General features: G+C 34.5%; 2 protein-coding genes across 2 annotated transcripts; one reads left to right on the top strand and one right to left on the bottom strand.

The window, feature by feature from the left end:
* Positions 1-675: 675 nt before the first annotated feature.
* LOC142630846 (pachytene checkpoint protein 2 homolog) lies at positions 676-6288 on the bottom strand. Its single transcript, XM_075804901.1, has 14 exons — positions 6019-6288; positions 5864-5927; positions 5576-5682; positions 5265-5332; positions 4930-5033; positions 4751-4855; positions 3659-3748; positions 3461-3536; positions 2577-2646; positions 2416-2486; positions 2178-2268; positions 1327-1454; positions 1068-1196; positions 676-951 (listed from the first exon to the last, which is right to left on the bottom strand). Exons 1-14 carry the CDS (start codon positions 6185-6187, stop codon positions 811-813), a joined length of 1413 nt encoding a protein of 470 aa, XP_075661016.1. The 5' UTR covers positions 6188-6288; the 3' UTR covers positions 676-810.
* Positions 6289-14902: 8614 nt separating this feature from the next.
* Positions 14903-15747, top strand: LOC142631908 (uncharacterized). The gene has a single exon (XM_075806258.1). The coding sequence runs from the start codon at positions 15111-15113 to the stop codon at positions 15528-15530; it is 420 nt and encodes a 139-aa protein (XP_075662373.1). The 5' UTR covers positions 14903-15110; the 3' UTR covers positions 15531-15747.
* The last annotated feature ends 2904 nt before the right edge of the window (positions 15748-18651 follow it).

Below are 18651 nucleotides of genomic sequence, written 5' to 3'. Positions count from 1 at the left end.
GTATCTACTAGTTGATTCAAAATGGAATAGATGAGTGTACCAAAAGCACCATGAAAGTATGAAACACATTTCATATTCATTTTCATAGAGTAAATGGAACCAAATGAAATATCCAAGTTGATATTTAACAAAAGCAATCCCTGCACAGATGAGACTGACCTTGGGTTGTGCGCTGTAGAAAAATTGGTCAAGCAGCTAACTGTTGAGGACCATAATCAAAGGTGTTTACACCCAACTAGAGAGCACATTTGAGACAGGTTAAAAAAAAAGCAAATTTTGATTTAACATTACACCATAAACTTCAGAAAAATTGAAACAACCGATTTGAGATTCTTAAATCTTAATTCTCTTCAATACAAAAGTTCAAACTTCAAAGTACCATTTCACATGCTGTTTCATGACTGAAATGTAAGGCCTTCCTACATATGAAGCACAGACCACTTCGCATACTCAATTGGCAATAACTCTTCAATCACCATTTAATTGCAGTATTAGTACCTCTATTAGGTTAGTTGAATAGGAAGAAAAGCATCCTACTTGTACTTATCAAAAAGAAAAAGAAAAAGCAAAGCATCCTACTTGTGTGACAACCTGGGCTGCAAGGACTAATCTAACGTCGTCTATACATCCCTAGTACCATGGCCTCAGTATCATGGTGGATCTAAATCATTTGTCTTGATATAAGTAATTGTCTCATATTGAACCATCAACATCATCATCACAAATGGAGGCTGAAAATGGCAACTAATTGCAGTGGATTTAAACATTTAGCATTAAACACATCTTTTACATGAAGTGAGAACTCATAATTCAGTCAGGCAGCTCAGAAAGCTCACCCCTTGCTGTATCTACCATTTTACACAAGAACCTGCTAGGGTCACAATTGTAAGGATTGGAGAGAGCTGCATGCGTCAAAAATGGAAGCTTTCTTAAAGATCGTCCACTCATTCCCTAAGAGAGAGAGAGAGAGAGAGAGAGTCAAATGTCGAAAGTTAATTCAGTCAGCTTCTTTGGTCATTGAAAAATCTGCCAAATACAATAACAGGCAATGAAAATTTCTCACTTACCTCACATGCTTCTGCAGCTTCAAGCAATTGTTTACACAGGTGAAATTTTGTCCGAGTCTCCTGCATCTCAGGCATATTCAACTTTTCTTTTGTACTGGCAAAATTTGGAACTACAAGGTGATCAGAATCCTACAGAGTTCCCAATATTTGTTAGTTGATGATACATATTTGGCAACATGTCTGCATCAGAACTTGGAAAGACAACAGTGAAGGTTCAAAAAATTGTTCCTTGGACAAGGTGAGAGAGAACTATCTGCACCTGAAAATTTGATAAGATTCCCTTTTTCACAAGCTCCTGCAGACAGGATCTTAAAATTTCATAACGAGCTTGGAGTGTTGGAGGACCAACATATGCTTTGATATCAGCTCGATCAACAAATGCAATATCTGCAATCCAACAATGGATAAATAGTCAATACTAAATACATGCATTATGAAAGTTTTGAGAATTTTTCTCATAAATCCAATGAAATTTACCAGAATGGAAAGAGACCTATAAGGTCAATAAGAAAATTCACAGCATAAAATGCCAAACAACAATTTGTCAAAGAGAGAAACAAAATGGGATTGTGAAATTTTCATGGTAAACAAATGAAGAGAAGAGAATTAAAAAAGACAAAAGAAAGGATGGTTTGGAGAATATCCAGATCAATGGTCTGATTCAAACATAAAAAAGTTGTACCCAGCACACAAAGCTCCCACTTTTTTGTGGGATCTGGGAGAAGTTATAGTAGGCAGCCTTAACTCCCAAACCTGCAACCTATCACTTTTGGTGGAAAGCTCTTGCATAGGCCCATAGCACCAAGGCTTGACCTCTAAGAATATGCATGCATGGTGCTAATAGTTTCATATAATTCTTATTGGTTAAAAAACCTCACAGGAAACAACAAACTATTGTTAAATAGATAACGATTACTTTGAAAATGTGAACTGTGCTCCCAAAGATTTTGAAAATGATGAGGAACAGTAGAGCTCAGCTAGAATGGCACCAAATGGATTTGCATGGAATATATATACCATCCGGTCCACAACAAATAACACCGTGTTAAAGAAGTGCAAGGCTTTAAAATGCCAATTTTGCACTTAATCTGAAATTGAATATAGGCTTACCAATAGCAGTGGTAATATTGGAGGTTGTGAGAATTATCACATTTGGCGATGATTTCAATTTATCCATCTGAGTTAGTAGCGCGTTCACGACCTGAAACGCACATTCCAAGATGCAATAAATATTAATAGAGGAGCCATTGTACATGTTATTCTAAAATTTATACTCTGTTTATGCACATGTAGTTGAGAAAAATCAGAAAATTAATACAGAAAAAGGTGGTAGAGTGAAGTGCAATACCCTAATAGAGTCTGAAGGTTCAGAACCGGACAAAGCAGCTTTTCTAGCAGCAGCAAGACTTTCAACTTCATCTGAAGCATCACCAGATATAAAATAATTATACGCAGAAAGGAAGGAGGATGAAAGCTAGATAAGAAACCACTGAAAATAATAAATCTCACCAATTAAAACAAATACCAGATTGTTTTCTTCCTCCACCATTTCTTGAATTTTTTGGAAAAGCTTTGCAACCTAACAATGAGAATACATCTTAATGAGAAAAAAAAAAATGACCCACATGCATGCACTAAATCCAACTTCAGCTTCAGCTTCCTTTACAATAAATATGCTATATATAAAGAAGATATACACCAGTTTAAAGATATGAGAAATTAGACAGAAACAGAGATACAGCTTGACAACTTCACATAACAGTATAACACACTCCAAAGGAAACAGCACAGTATTCAAAATTGGGATAATTCTAAATGATCGCCTTTAACATGAAAAGGGTCATACCTAGTGCACAAAACTCTAGCTTGTGCAGGGCTTGGGAGGGGTAGCCTTACCCCCAATTTTTGGAAAGACTGATTTCTTGAGGTTTTATTTGGTTTGTCAAAATGTAGTAGTAGATATTTTTCTTTTTGACTTGAAAAATGATAAGAGATACACGGTTTTGACTTTGAAGTAACTCTAGAAGTGACAGATTTGTCATCATGTTGAATAAAGAGCAGAGGAAAAGGCTTCAATAAGGTGTTTTCTTTTTTTCTTTTTCTAAATCAACAATGGGCCATGTCAATATACTTTTTCTTTCTTTCTTTCTTCTTTTTTTCAGGGGATGGAGGGAGGATGGTTGCCAACCCTTTAGGAGCAGAACTCAATCAAGGAAAAGACATAAATTAATTGAGATAAGATGTGACAAACTGTTGACTGAAATTTAGGGTAAAGGTTGTGACAAACCATTTGATACACAAACACAAAAAATATTTAATCCACATAAAAATGAAGGTGGAATACACAAGTACATAGAAGTGTTATTCAGGAATTACACTGTGTGACTACATACCAACTTGCCACTTTCGGAGAACCATTTACTAAACAAAGAATGTGCATTAACCTCAACCAATTGGCTCTGTGGGTATCTGATTTAGCAAAAAAAGGTAAACTAGAATATAAGATGAATCTAGAATATATATGCCTGGTGCATTTCATGTAAGCCAACAAAAAGAAATAACATTCACATCAAACTGATACATCAACGAACCTGGAGTTGAATCGGATGGATAACTTCTGGGCTAATGCTTTACATAAAGATGTCTTCCCTGTTCCTGGAGGTCCATGCAGAAGAATAATGCTGCAAGCATATAAAAAGATTCAAAAAAGTGTTAATTGTATATTTTTCACCTAGTTGTGCCTATCCATTAACATTATCTGTAGGTCTTTCCAATAATAAGATGTCAAAATTAGCAAGTAAAAATATTGCAGTAGGAAACACAGTCGTGCATGCAGTTAGAACTCAAATTCCTGTGTACTAAATATAAAAAATTAGACCAACTTTGAAGGAGTCTGTTGTTTCTTGTTTGTACAACACGATAACATAACTTTCATGCAAATAGATTGAAAGTGGAGAAATTATACATAATTTAATGAAGGAAATTCCATGCCAACACAACTTGAACCAGATACATGTAATGTTAAACCACAAGGTATCCATATACATAATACAACAGTTTTATAGCTGTACCAGTCTACTGGGTAAGGTTAACTCATTAATGGGAGTCCAAATTCATTTCTTTGCAGCTCTCCAACCTGCTCTCAGTGATTTTTCAATCTTCATGCCCCTGATAGTTGCTATGTATTCTGAGTCTTTGTCTCTGTCTCGTCTCACTATGTAGGGGAGTTATGTAAGCATAACCAGAACCATACATGGAGATATTGTACTACTTCCAGGTCTTCACTTGATAGATATTTTAGGGCATTGCACAACAAGTAGAACCAACTATGTCTATTGATATATATGAATATGATGGCCTTGACTTATCATGTAACAATGTTGCACTTTTCAGTGCCTGATGTGAAAATTTTGTCATATAAGATACAAATCCTAGTATTAATACTTAACTAGACAAAGCACAAACAAATAAATCACTTTAAAAACCCAAGCAGGTCAAATCATAAAATAGATCAATCACTAAGTGATGAAAATCACAACGGCCTATAACAAGTATTGCACCCAACACATACATCTGAAAAGATCGATCTGTTTCCAAAGATCTCATTTCCAATAAATACAAACAATGGAAGCTTACTTAGCATGTTTTGAGTGCTGAAATAGAATCAATCACATTCTCCTTACCGGTTCCATGACACAAGGAAAGGATCAATACCCTTTTCAGTAAAGAGTAATGCACTTGCTGCGTACCGCAACAGCCTTTGCTTGAGACCAGATTCATAGATTAAACTGCAAAAGCAATTACCTTTATTGTACATCCATGGATTTTAATCTATCAAGAAAATTAAAACCCACAAACAAACCTTTCCCACATGCCATCAAATTCCTTTGCAGGAAGCATCCATTCATTAAAGCTAGGAAGTTGGCCATCTCCACTTACGTCCTCACATGGTCCTTCCTCACTAAGCTGACAAAGATCCACTCAAACAATAATCAGAGCTCAACTTTGAATGCTGCAAGTCAAGGAAAAAAAAATCCCTTGCCAACATCGCATGAAAATTTCAAAAATTAAACAAGCCACATACATCTAGTCAAATAAGGATTTTATAAAATAGTATATTCGAAATCCTAAAGAAAATTCAAAAAAAAAAAAATCCAGCCTATTATAAACCCCCCTTTAGTAGGGCAATTTACTCACCTGAAAGACATGCACAACAGGCTTGACTTGCCAGAACAAAAGAATTTCATGGTTCTGCACCCACTCATCTACAAAGATAAAATATTTAAGCATCAGAAATAGCAAAAAAACAGAAACAGCTCTCCTGTATAATTCCACACTCCCCCCACCCCCCCCCAAAAAGTTTTTCACTTTCTCCTATCAAAACACTCAATTCAGCAAAACATATAGTGCTTGATTCAGCTGATTGTTTCACTTTCTTAATACAAAACCACGGAACATATAGATAAAATCAATAAAACCATTGAACTAATAGAAAAAATAAAGCATACCCGTGTCGCAAATACGGATTCTTTCCACATTTTCTGTGAGAAACGGATCATCAAGAGGCACCGGAATGGGCCCGTCAATATAGCTTAAACTCCTCTTTTCAAGCATTCTAGACATTATACCCAGAAGAAGGGGAAAAAAGAAAAACAGTATTTTCAAGCATGTTTAGGCATTTACAAATTAAAACAAATGCATTATAATCCCCAACATTTTCAACATAATCATTACAATTTTCAATTAATTGGAACATCAAATTACACACACAAAAAAAAAAACCCTTAATTTTGTACCTCTCAATGGCTGAGCGGACATCGTCAATCCGAGCAGTGCTGGAGGGCTTTAAGCAAGCTTCAACTGAAAGAGAAATCAAAGTTCGAAAAAAACTCAAGCACGGAGCTTGGAATTAGAGCAAAAATGGAAGGTGAAGATGAGAGCATGTGAGTACCTGAAACGGAGACTCTGTCATCGGCGAGTACAGGAGGAAGAAGCGGAGGCGGAGGCGGAGGCGGAGGAGGAGGAGAGGGAGCTGAGGCTGAGGCTGATGCGACGGCGTTTTGGTCGGACATATCGGGATCTGGAGGGTTTTGAAGTGTGACCTCCATTGGAGTACTCATTTTGAAGAACAACAACAACGCGTTTTGTTTTTCAATTTCTCGAAGAAGAAGAAAATTTTGGGGTCAAAATCCAAAACCTAAGGGTTTTCTAAATTTTTTCCCTTTCGGAAAATGGGCGGGAAAATACGAAAGAAAGTGACGGTGTGCGATATATAAAGCTTATGTAAGGCCCATTGGGCTTCACCAATGCCCTTTCAGAGCTCCAACCTAAGAGCATCCACAGCAGTAGAGCTAAAAATTTAGCTTTTTAACTCCACCAAAAGTTACTTTATCTATTTTACCTATTCACTTTACAAAACATGCCGCAGTTAAGAAATGATCTATTTTTAAATTTTTAACACAATAAAATAATATAAACATCACAATAAAATAATATATCCACTACAATAAAATAATATATTCATTACAATAAACAACCATCACAACTACCCGCAACCACTACCATCGACTCTTCCACCGCCACTGCAATCGCTACCACCACCGCTACCGCTGCCGCCACCGCCGCCGCTGCCGCCACCGCCGCCGCTACCGCCGCCGATTCTTCCACCACCGCAACTGCCACCGCCACCGCAGTCGCTACCGCCGCAGCCACCGCCACCACTACCACCAACACCGATTCTTCCACCACCGCGGCTGCCGCCGCCACCGACCCTTCCACCACCGCCGAAATTATACTTATACATTTTTTTTTTTTTTACTAAAACAATTTCTCAATCATCATGATAACGTAACAATAATATTTTATTTTAACTCCAAATTATATATATACAAAACTCAAACTAAATTATGAAATAGAGGAACTTTATAATAAAACATATAAAATAAAACACATATTGTAGTTGGAACAATGTAGTCCATAGATTACTCACATACATAACTCAAACTAAATTACAATAAAACTCACACACTCGCACAAGTTTCTACGACTCGCCATGCAATTGCCATAAATGTTCAACAAGGTCCTTCTGGAGTTGAAAATGAATGTCTCGGTCTCTAATGCGTCCATACCTCTCAATGCATGACAGAAATTCATCATTTTGTTCATGTAACACTTGCATAGGAGGATTATCCACTCCATCAATTTGTTCATAATCCAAATTTACCACTTCATTATCATCCCGTTCATCTTCAACAATCATGTTATGGAGAATTATACACGCTTTCATGATCTTTTGGAGTGTTTCAAGATGGAAAAAGCGTGCGTGTGTCCACGGACAATTGCGAAACGTGCTTGAAGCACTCCAAATGCACGCTCAACATCCTTCCTATATGCCTTCGTTGCCGCAAATAATTTTCGCTTAGGTCCTTGTGGAGATGGGATTGTTTTCACAAATGTTGCCCACTTTTGATATATGCCATCAAGAAGGTAATATCCCATTGTAGTCATGACCATTGATTGAGTAATGTACCGCAGACCACGTCCCGCAAGTTCATTAAATACATGAGACCGCTCTAACACATTAATATCATTATTTCGACCTGTAACCCAAAAATGCATGCCATATCCAAAGATCATATGATGCTACCGCCTCCAAAACAATAGTAGGCTCACGAATATGACCACAATATTGACCTTTCCATGCGTATGGACAATTTTTCCACTTCTAATGCACGCAATCAATTGAACCTAACATACCCGGAAAATCTCGCGTTCTCGCCATGAGCTAACAGCCTAGCAATGTCTTCATTGTTTGGCTTTCTTAAGTATTCCTCGTAGAAAACATCAATTACCGCAAGAATAAATTTTTTTCAAACTTTCTAATGCAGTAGTTTCCCCAATCCGCACATATTCATCTAGCAAATCCCCCGATACTCCATACGCAAGCATTCTAAGTGCAAAGCTTATCTTTGTAATGAGAATAAACCAAGTTTGTTGGCACTATTTCTTTTTGGACAAAGTAAGAGTTATGAGCTTCTACCTTAGATTGAATACGAGAAAAGAGAACGCTTCATCCGAAATCTCCTACGAAATAAAGCGGGTGGATATACCGGCGTGGGAGCAAAGTAATCAAGAAAAAGCCTCTCATGGCCTCGGCCAAATGATTACGTCGAATAGAGCGACGACGTTTAGGTTGTGATGTTTCCATAACATGTTCTTCGATTATCTCATCCTCATCTGAGTCATCAAGAAGCAACTTGTACAACAAAGAGCGATTCATGGATGCAACCTTCAAGACAATTGAAAAACAATTATTACTATAGATGCAAGATTAAAAAGTCAAGTGACATATTGAATATAACAAATTTACGCATAAGCCACAACAAATTGAATATAACCAAAATACTATAAAATACTTTAAATTTTACTTGCTCTAATTTCTATCAAAGCATCAAGAAGATACAAGAATAACTCAGCAAAACAACAACAACTTGCTCTCATTTCTATCAAAGCAAAACAAGATAAACAATAAATTTAAAGGTTTACTACCAAAATACTATAAATTTTAAGGCACTACAAAATACTACCAAAATACCATAAATTTAAAAGTTTACTACCAAAATACTTAAAGGCCTACAACCAAAATACTTAAAGGCTTACATAAGCCACTACAAAATACATAAAGGCCTAAGCTACATCCAAAATACAATCAAACCCATTAATTACGTGAACTTCGTTTTGCCATGATTTCCTCTTGGAGTTGTTCATAAAAAGCTTTTTGTGCTCCGGTCAAGCCACTTGTATCTTTCATCATGATTCTCTCCTCCTCTAACATATATTGCATCTCAAATTTTTTCTTCTCAATCATAACTTTTTCCTTCTCAATCTTAAGTTTTTCTTCACTTCTTTCCTTCTCAATTGTAAGTTTTTCCCTCTCAATAAGCATTTTTTCCTCTTCCAATCGAGTTGCATCCTCAATAAATTTCATTTTCTTAATCAAATATTCCCCTACATCTTTTCCGGTGGCTTTGTTCTTTCGGTTGGCTTTTTCGGCCTTCTTACCAATTGGCCTCTCAAGATTGCAACCGTCACCAAGTCTAGACCCACAATCCCCTTCGTCCCCTTCGCCAATAGATGTTGACTCTGGAGTTGGAGGCACGGATGCTCTTGATATTCCATTAAGATTGGCAAACTTTGGTTGGTCCTTTAACATGAGCCAACAATGCTCAAGAAGAAAGGGTTTTTGGTGTATCTCCAAAAACAAAGCCTTCGCATTGATAATCTTTAAAAAAAAAATATAACATGATTAGAATCTTCAAACTATTGATAAATGTGTATATTAACACTAATGCAATATAATTTATACCTGATCTTGTTCGGTTATACCACGTTTATGAAGTGCGTTAACTTTAGTCATGCACCCCCGCAAACTTATTTGTCCTTTCACTGATCAATCCCCAACGACTTAACAAGGAGGTAATAGTACGTGTGTTACCGGATTTATTATACTGCGTGAAGTATTCCCAAACTTTTTGACGAAATGTAGCTTGTGTTTGTTCATTACTGCTTACGGGATCAACACTAGTATTAAGCCATGCTGACACTAAGAGTTGATCTTCCTCTACACTAAAGTTAGCGCCCCGTTTTCCTTTTGTAGAAGAGGCATTCTCAACTTCAGGTGGAGAATCAGAAACTGACACAGGAGTATTTTGAGATGTTCCTAAAATTTGTGAGTCAATTTCTATATCCCCATTCATGATACCCGTGTAATATGGTAGATCCCTACATGACTCCATGTCTCTACGTGACTACATAAAATTAGACCAAAAAAAAAATTGTAAACAAACTCTAAACATTATAATAAATAAAAGATAATAACAACAATAGCAAATACCAAATTCTAATGTTAATAAAACAATACTCGTAGTAAATAAACTAAATTACTAATTGCTATTATTTATCACATCACTTAGTTGTTTGCTCCTATTATTTCTCATCATCAAACTTCTTCTAGTGTTACCATTATGGACACCAACTATAAAAACACACATCTACTTCATAAAAAAAACCACTCTTACAATTAGTTCAATGGACCAATAATTCCAAATACATGTACGTATCATAACATTATTAATTATCCTTCCCTTTGGTCAAACAAAAAACAAAAAGGGTTTTCCATTGGTGAACTCTCTTGTTTTGGGTCGTGAGTACATACCTAAAGTTTGAACGAATAGGAAAGTATTAAAATTAAGAGATTAAATTCAATAAGAAGACTTATGTATTCACCATGCAATAATACTGTCTATGCCACGTTAGATTTTTACTAATAATTGCACATAACAGTCAAATATATATATATATATATATATATATATATATATATATATATATATATATAATATGCAATTTTATTTAGAAATTTGCGATTTCAACCTCTCTAAATTGCAAATTTCTAAACAAAAGTTGGAACGAAATTTGCAATTGTGCGTTATATATATATAGTCTAATTTATCAGTTATTGTTCTTTGGTTTACATATATTCTAAACATGACTTGGTGGCTTTTAAAAGTGTCAGAGATTGGAGAGAGCAAGTACTATTCAGTAATCGCAAGAGTGAATTTGAAGATGCTGCTTCCAAATTAACATGGAGGTAACCAAGAAAGCACGGACAGACAATTTTCTAGCCATGTGTTGTGTGCATATGGGACAAGGCGTATGCTTGGGACATGCCCACACGCGAGTCCTTTTTTTATAAAAAAATAGTCGCTAACTTGTGCGATGCACGGGGAAGCTATTGGATATGAGATTTTTAAAAACTTTTCATTACTCTTCGCTAGTCCTTAAAAACTAGTGGCTAGTCCCTTTTTTTTTTTTTTTAATGAAAATCAAGAAGATTTTATTGAAGCAGAAACTATACAAAATATACTAAATATCCAATTAAACATGCTCATCTATAACTACATCAGACAACACTTAAAGGGTAGAGCCCAAAACAAAAGAACCAGCCAGCATGTTCGATAAAGTTCCCTGCACACAGACAATTCCCAACACATTCTGTACACACAGAAAATTCCATATACACGAAAATTACCCCCGCACACAAATTCCCAATACATTTCATCACAAATACATTCAAATTCAACACATTCGTACACGCAAAATTCCATACGTAAAATTACCCTGCACACAGAAAATTCCCAATTCATTCTATCCAATACAATTACGTTCTGTCAATTCACAAATGTTCAACTGACCTGAAGTGAAACAGAGGGCTGATCGGCGGTGAGCTGAGAAAGCTGATCTGCGGTGAGCTGAGAGGGCTGATCTGCGGTGAGCTTGAGAGAGTTTTGAGAGAATTGAGTGCTTAGACGGCGTGGGTCTGAGGCCGAGAGGGTTGATCGGCGTGGGTCTCAGTTGATCGGCGGTGGGTCTTACCAGGCGGAACGGTGACGTTGAAGACGGCAAGGGCCGGCGGCGGCGAGCTTGAGAGAGTTGAGAGCTTGGACAGCGTGGGCTGAGGTTGATCGGCGGAGAGCTTGAGAGAGTTGAGACGGCGTCGGCGTGGGTCTCAGCTGATCGGCGTGGGTCTCAGAGAGGGAAGAGAGAAGACGGCGTCGGCGGCGGAGTGACTAAAGCGAGAAGACGGCGTCGGCGGCGGAGTGACTAAAGCGAGAAGACGGCGTCGGCGTGGCGGTGGAGCTCCGGAGAGGGACTGTGAAGAGAAACTGAAGGAGAGAGTGAAATGGAGATGCTTTCCGGAGGAGTGTATGAAGAAAAAAGAGTTCAGCGTGAAATGAAAAAGGCAAAGGAGAAGAAAAAAGAGTTCAGCGTGAAATGAAAAAGGCAAAGGAGTGAAGTATTGTTTTTTAATCACCAGCAGAATAAAATAGTATTTTTTTTTATAACTTTCAGCTACAGTGCTCATGTAGTGATACATGAGCACTGTAGCGCAAAGCTAAAAAAATTTAGCTTTGCCTCCACTGCTGTGTATGGTATTTTGTGGTTTGAGTGGAGCTAAAATAGCAATATAACTATTTAGCTCCACTGCTGTGAATGCTCTAATAAAACATGAATCTTTATAGCCAGTATGACACGTGTACGTGTGTTTAAATAATGTGTGAGTGAAAAAATATGTAGAATTACATGTAATATTGTTTAAAAATTAAAAATTATTGTTTAAAATCATGTACCAAACACCCCTTTAATCTTTGTAGGTATATGTGTTATGATGAAAAAAAGAAAAAGAAAAAATATAGTATGTGTATTGAGTTTGTTATCTCTTGAGTTTGCAATTTTAGATAGATAATTGTAATAAAAAATTTAAAAGAAAAAGACTTTAATTGGCACCAAGCATAAGTGATTTCTCGTAACTTGGATGGATACCTTATTAAGTAAGAGTAATAGTTCATTCAAGATTAATCGATGGTAGTTGGCCAAGAAGGCTCTTATAGTTAAATCAATAAATCAATGGGAGAGATGAAAGTATCAAAAGTAATAGTGTTGAGAGATTGCATAACATATTAACATGTTCAGTTGAATGAAATGATATTTATGGAGCAGGATTGACCTGATTTAGTGAGAAATCTTCCTAAATCATGGTTGTACTCTTGTTAGTTGATTGTTTCATCGGGTCAACTAAGGAGGTGTGTCAGAGCAGCAACCCTCAGATTACATGTGGATGGAATAGGTTTATTAGTATCAAATGTGAATGACGGTTGGTAGGTTACAATAAATATTGATGTGAGGGAGTTTAGTGATGCTCTACAGGCATTTCATTTAAGAAGAATTGTACTATCTAACTAACCAGAAGAAAAGGATCTATAGGCCAATAGCGATGTTAGCCAAAGCTGGGTGATTGTTGCATACCACAGTGCTCATCCTTAGTACTTGCCCGTAGCACTCGGCTTTGGAGGATTGGGTGCCTTCACATAAGCTTCAAGCTAATTTATACTTTGGGTGAGGGCCCAAATTGTTGTGGTACTTATGGGCTTGAATGAGTGGGCCTATAGGCTTTTCTTGGGCAAGATGGAATTCTTTTTGGGCTTGCAAAGTAAACAAGACTCCTACTTTTAAATTTTCACTTAACATGAAAAAAAATCAACTTAGACATGACAAAACAGGTTAGAATTTTCTGACTTAACCAAATCCGAAAAATATTTTACTCGAAGTAAAAACAGTTGACCCAGGACTCGACCCGTGTTTTTTTGGATCAACCCGACCCGACCCAACCCCGAACCATTTTTAAAACTTTTCTTTTTAGTAAAAAAAAATATTAATAAAATTAAGACAATATTGGTTTAATTGTTTGTTGTGAGTTTTAAGTAAACAATTGAGACATTTACATAACTGTATGCAAATTAATTGAAAGATGCATGATTGAGCATTCTGTAATAAGTAAATATTTTTTTAAATCAAATAGCAAAGTACATGACAAGATAATCTGGTTACAGTACAATTAAAAACATAGGTTTAAAATTATAAATATGCGTGAGAAACATTCACAAGTGTGAAAATAATGAAACTAAAGTATCAAATTAACATAAATTATGAATGCTTAGACCTATTTTTAAACAATTTAAGTCCAAAATAAACGGCTCTTCAAAATAAATTATGATATTTCCTAGAATGTGTATTACTTAACAATGATATGTTATTCATAAAAGAGACCATATATAAATAAGTAAACAATCAGACTTTAATATATATCTCAAATTGAAATAGAGTACCAACCACAATTGACAATAGATTATAAAATTAATTTTCAAAATTGTAAATTTCTTATATGTTTTTATTCTTTATCAAATGAATTATCCAATAAGTCATTTGTAATCTTGTTTCATATATTGGGATGTTGATATTAATATTGTGTAGAAATAAAATTTGTGTATTTTTTTACTTATCTTTGTGTTATTTTGTTTTAAATAGCAATATTAGGATTTGTATAATTTTAAAATTATTGAACAAGTATTAATAAGTGTAATTCATTCTTGATATAAGTGGTGAATATAAAATAATATATTTTACATCAAGTAATTTGTTACATGACTTTCTAAATGGCAAATACATTTTATTTTCTTTATTAAAAAAAAAAATCATGTGAAAAAAATGAGTCAACCCAACCCGACTCACAACTTGATTAACCAAAACCCATTTTTAACCCGCTCAAAAATGACCCATTTGACTCGCAATCCGATTGACCCGCCCCGCCCGTTTTGCCATGTCTACCTAAACTTTGTCAAGAGCAATGGTACTGTACAATCTCTCGTACTTTTAAATTTTCACTAAAATGCTTTACACTTGGCTATATAAGTGATTGAAAAGCCTAATCTTTTGGTTGAACAAGATATGATTATACAAAATCATTATTCAAAGATGGATCTAAGTTATTCTCACGAGAATTGGGTAAATACCTTTGAGCTATAAGATTTTATCATATTTTTTAAGTAAATATAACGGGAAGGGGAAGTGAGGTTTGAACCACATACATAAGGTATTATAAAGGTATAAAGAATATTATTACTACCGAGTTATCATTTGAACCCAAGTTACAAGAATGTTGGTGGTGTAAGTCAAATAAATTAGTCACTTTTGCATAAACAGTAATGGTCTCACGAAAAGGAATTGTCTAGACAGATGTTTTGCATCATTACATTTCAACGTTTTATGAGTACAACAATGATATAAATTTTGTCAAATTTAAGGGCCCAAAGAACTTCTAATGTCTCAACCAACTGTCATTATTGAGAAAAATTCTGCATCCACTTGTGGAAAATCAAAGTGGAGACAAAAAACAAGCTAATGTCTATCCTATACTCACACCTAGCCAAATTTCCATTAATTCCGTAGTTTTCATCTCACATGCGTAGTTTTCATCTCACAGGCCACAGCCTGAGAGAGAAGATAAAAAAACAAAAGGGAAACCTTTCGTTAACAGAAAAGGTTTGGATGCCTTTAGCTTATCTCTACCTACAGCATTAACGTAAGGCTCAAATTCACCGAAGATAACATGGACCCAACAAGACTTTCTTAGAGGAAAAGAGTTACATGAAGAAAAAACCAGAGGTTGAAGATAAACAAGACCTGGAAATCCTCAAGGCAGTGGCACAAGCATGGCACAACCACTCTAGCAGCTCTAGGCCTATGAATGAATTTGATGCCCACCTGAGAAATATCAAAGGCAATCCTTCTCGATTCAAGCTAGAAGCAATGAGGAAATCATCATCAGCTAATGACAGCAGCCATGGTGCCACTTGGGATTTTGGGCAGTCTCTATGTGATTCCTATGAGATTGTGACCTTGTCCAGAAGGTTAGAGACTGGTTTATTGTCAGATAATCCATTTGTTGAGTTGGATAGTCCAAGTCGTGTCCATAGGAGGCGCAAGGAGAGTCGGCATAGCCTTAGAAATTTGTTCAATCGGATTTCTTCGAGGAGATTTACAGAGGCTGATATTCCAAGAGAATAGGATAAACTCTTTCCATCTATTCTGATTGGTTTAGCCTGGCTTTTTGGTATGTGAATTCCAATTTTTCAGGTCACAACATCATTTACTTTCCCTGTAATTTTAAGCAGGGAACAAAACTTCCTACTTCACTTTGTTTTTTCATTTTCATTTTTTTTTATCATTTTGTGAATTCCATTTTTTTATCACTTTTTTTTTTATATAATTATGTTAGAGAGCATGAGTTTGTGTTATGTGCCGCATTTCTTGATATTCTCTTTATTTAGGCTTCCAATTCAACAACATTTACATTTATATCAAAGAATTAGTGCATTGAATTAGCCAATAGAGTAAATGTATATATTAATTACATTTAATTGTGTATTAATTATTTAAATTAAATGAATTTATATCATTATTTTTATAAACTCTATATGAGAAATAAATTTTTATTTGGAATAATAATATTAAATTTAGAATATGACATTCTAAATTTCTTTAACAACAACTGACACAAAAGCCATAAAAAAAAAAATAAATAAATCTTATAAGAGCATTAGCATTGGGGGGTGTAAAACTCCCCAAGTTGCTATTTTACAACCAAATTCATTAAAAACTCACTACATTGGGGTATGTAGTTGTAAAAATTTATGCTAACTTGCTACATTAACTTGGCATATTTGCAACCTACTCTAGCTTGGTGGTAAACTTAAATATTATTATTTTAAGTAGTGTGTGGGTTTGGTAGAGAGAAAGAAAGACAAAAACGTAGAGAGATGGAAGAGTTGTATTATTTTTTATATTATTTGTTGGTATAGTTTATATTATTTTAATGAGTTGTATGCAAAAATAAGAATTGAGATGTTAAGTGAGTTGTAAAATGAGATGGTAAAATAATTAAAGTAGTGTTTGAGGATGTAAAATATGTGTTTTTTTACATCCTCCATTGCTAGTGCTCTAAGGATGTAATGTAAAAATCATGTTTTACCCTTCCAATCCCAACATGCCACATTATCTAATCATATATTTAAGAATAAGCACAACTACACTTAATCAATTCTTATAAATCCAACCAAATTGAGAGTTTATTTACAAGTTATTAGGTGTGGTAGAATGTATTGAATTTTAAGTAAAATGCTGATGTAACAATCACTTATTGAATTTTGTAAAATATGAGTTTTATACCATACCCTTAGCAAATTTGGACTTAAAAATTAAATATTTGAAAATTCACTAAAATTAATCTTAACCTTTTGAATTTCCTAACCCCTTTGATATGTAATTTGTGTATGTGTGTGTGTGTGTTAAACCTTGTAAGGATATGGTGTAAAACCTATATTTTATCCCTCCAATCTCCACATACCACATTTATTATCCCATATTTAAAAATAAACACAACCACACTCAATCAATTCTAATACCCATATATAAATCCAATCAAATTGAGAGTTTATTGACAAGCTATTAGGTGTGGTAGGATGTATTGAATTTTAAGTAAAATGCTGATGTGATAATCACTTATTGGATGGTGTAAAACATGAGTTTTACACCCCATCCTTACCATCAAAAATTAAATATTTGAAAATTCACTAAAATTAATCTTAACCTTTTAAATTTCATAACCCCTTTGATATGTAATGTGTGGGTGGGTGGGGGGGGGGGGGGGGACTAAAATTGTAGTATTTATTCTATGTAATGTGTGTGTGTGTGTGGAACTAATATTGTAGTATTTATTATACGTAATTAGAAAGATTACTAATAGAATAAATATGTTCATTTTGTTATATTGATTATTTTAAGCATAATGAAATTTTAATATCATTTTTCTAATATTTATATGAGAAACAATTCTTTTTTTAAAATTTTTTTATGTGAGAAACAATTTATTTGAAATATGGTATTCTTACTCAATTTTTTTTTACAATAATTGAAACAATGTGCAACAAAAATGAAAAATAAAAATAAATTTAGTAACACGCAATCAAGAATGTAAAAAAAATTAATAATAATTGAAGGATATCTTCATTTATTTTAGTAGGCATGAAAAATGCCTCAATATTAGCCACTATATCATGAAATTTTCAATTTGTAAACACATATATATAGTATGATCAAATTACTATACTACTCTTAGTGTTTTTCTATTTTGTCTATAAAATAACCAAATATTGCAATTTTTTACAAGGAAATTTAGTGAATTTTTTTTTTCTTATACATCGATAGTTGGGGGTGGGGTATTAAACCTTGAATGTCTTTGTTGGAAAATATTATAAGATGACAACTAATTATGCTACATGATTTTTGGCAAAAATTATTAAAATATTAAAGAAAACTAATAATAAATTACATTGCATATCGTGCGGGATCTCAGCTAGTTCTTTAAAATAGGGGACAAAGCTTCTTACTGTCACTTCATTTTTTACACCAATAATATTGAATACTTATTGTCTTGTTTTTTTACCTTTACAAGTAAGTGGGGGAGGGAGAATTCAAATCTAGTTCCACACAAGAGAAGAATGGGCTAATGCTAGGAATCGGCTAATACTTTAGGACACCCTAACATATAGCATAAGCTTGCTAGGACAAGCAAGTCATCTTCCCACTCTAATTCAGAAAGTCTAGTGAAATAAAACTTCACAATTTTTCATTTACATAAGTTAAAATTACATGTTATGATTGATGTATAGTAAAAATGATATTAATAGTGAGTTTATATGAAAATAATGTTACACCAATCACAACTTGTCATCTTAACAAACTGTGAAATTTTTTGTGTCTCTAACATTGATCCTTGTAATTTGAAACTAAACATATATAGTTCCACAAAACCACATAAGTCACCTTGGCAACAATTTGCATTATTTGGGCCAAAAAATTATGTATCATGCACCTCCAAATCATAGTTCGTTATAGTTCGTAAGTAGCCCTCATTAAAAATAGGTTTAAGTGATACGGTTTGGGCTAACTATATTGAAGTTACTTTTTTTTCACTTAAAAAAGCTAAAAGCTAGCCAAATAATAAACTAGACTTAAATAGACACTAATTTGCGCATGCCTTCAAATTTAAAAAAAAAAAAAAAAAAAAAATCAATTCCAACTCTTCATGCTTTCAATTGGATTTCTTATGTACTACACGGTTTTGAGC

This window comes from Castanea sativa, chromosome 4 (assembly GCF_040712315.1).
Source record: "Castanea sativa cultivar Marrone di Chiusa Pesio chromosome 4, ASM4071231v1".
Classification (NCBI taxonomy): Eukaryota; Viridiplantae; Streptophyta; class Magnoliopsida; order Fagales; family Fagaceae; genus Castanea; species Castanea sativa.
This window is presented reverse-complemented; position numbering and strand designations above follow the sequence as displayed.

Bases quoted from the DNA above. Each gene is read 5' to 3' on its own strand.
- LOC142630846 (XM_075804901.1), bottom strand. From the start codon at position 6,187: ATGAGTACTCCAATGGAGGTCACACTTCAAAACCCTCCAGATCCCGAT. The intron at 5,683-5,863 runs GTACAAAATTAA...TATAATGTCTAG, and splicing joins GTCCGCTCAGCCATTGAGAG to AATGCTTGAAAAGAGGAGTT. The intron at 2,647-3,460 runs GTATGTAGTCAC...TCTCATTGTTAG, and splicing joins TCTCCGAAAGTGGCAAGTTG to GTTGCAAAGCTTTTCCAAAA.
- LOC142631908 (XM_075806258.1), top strand. From the start codon at position 15,111: ATGAAGAAAAAACCAGAGGTTGAAGATAAACAAGACCTGGAAATCCTC.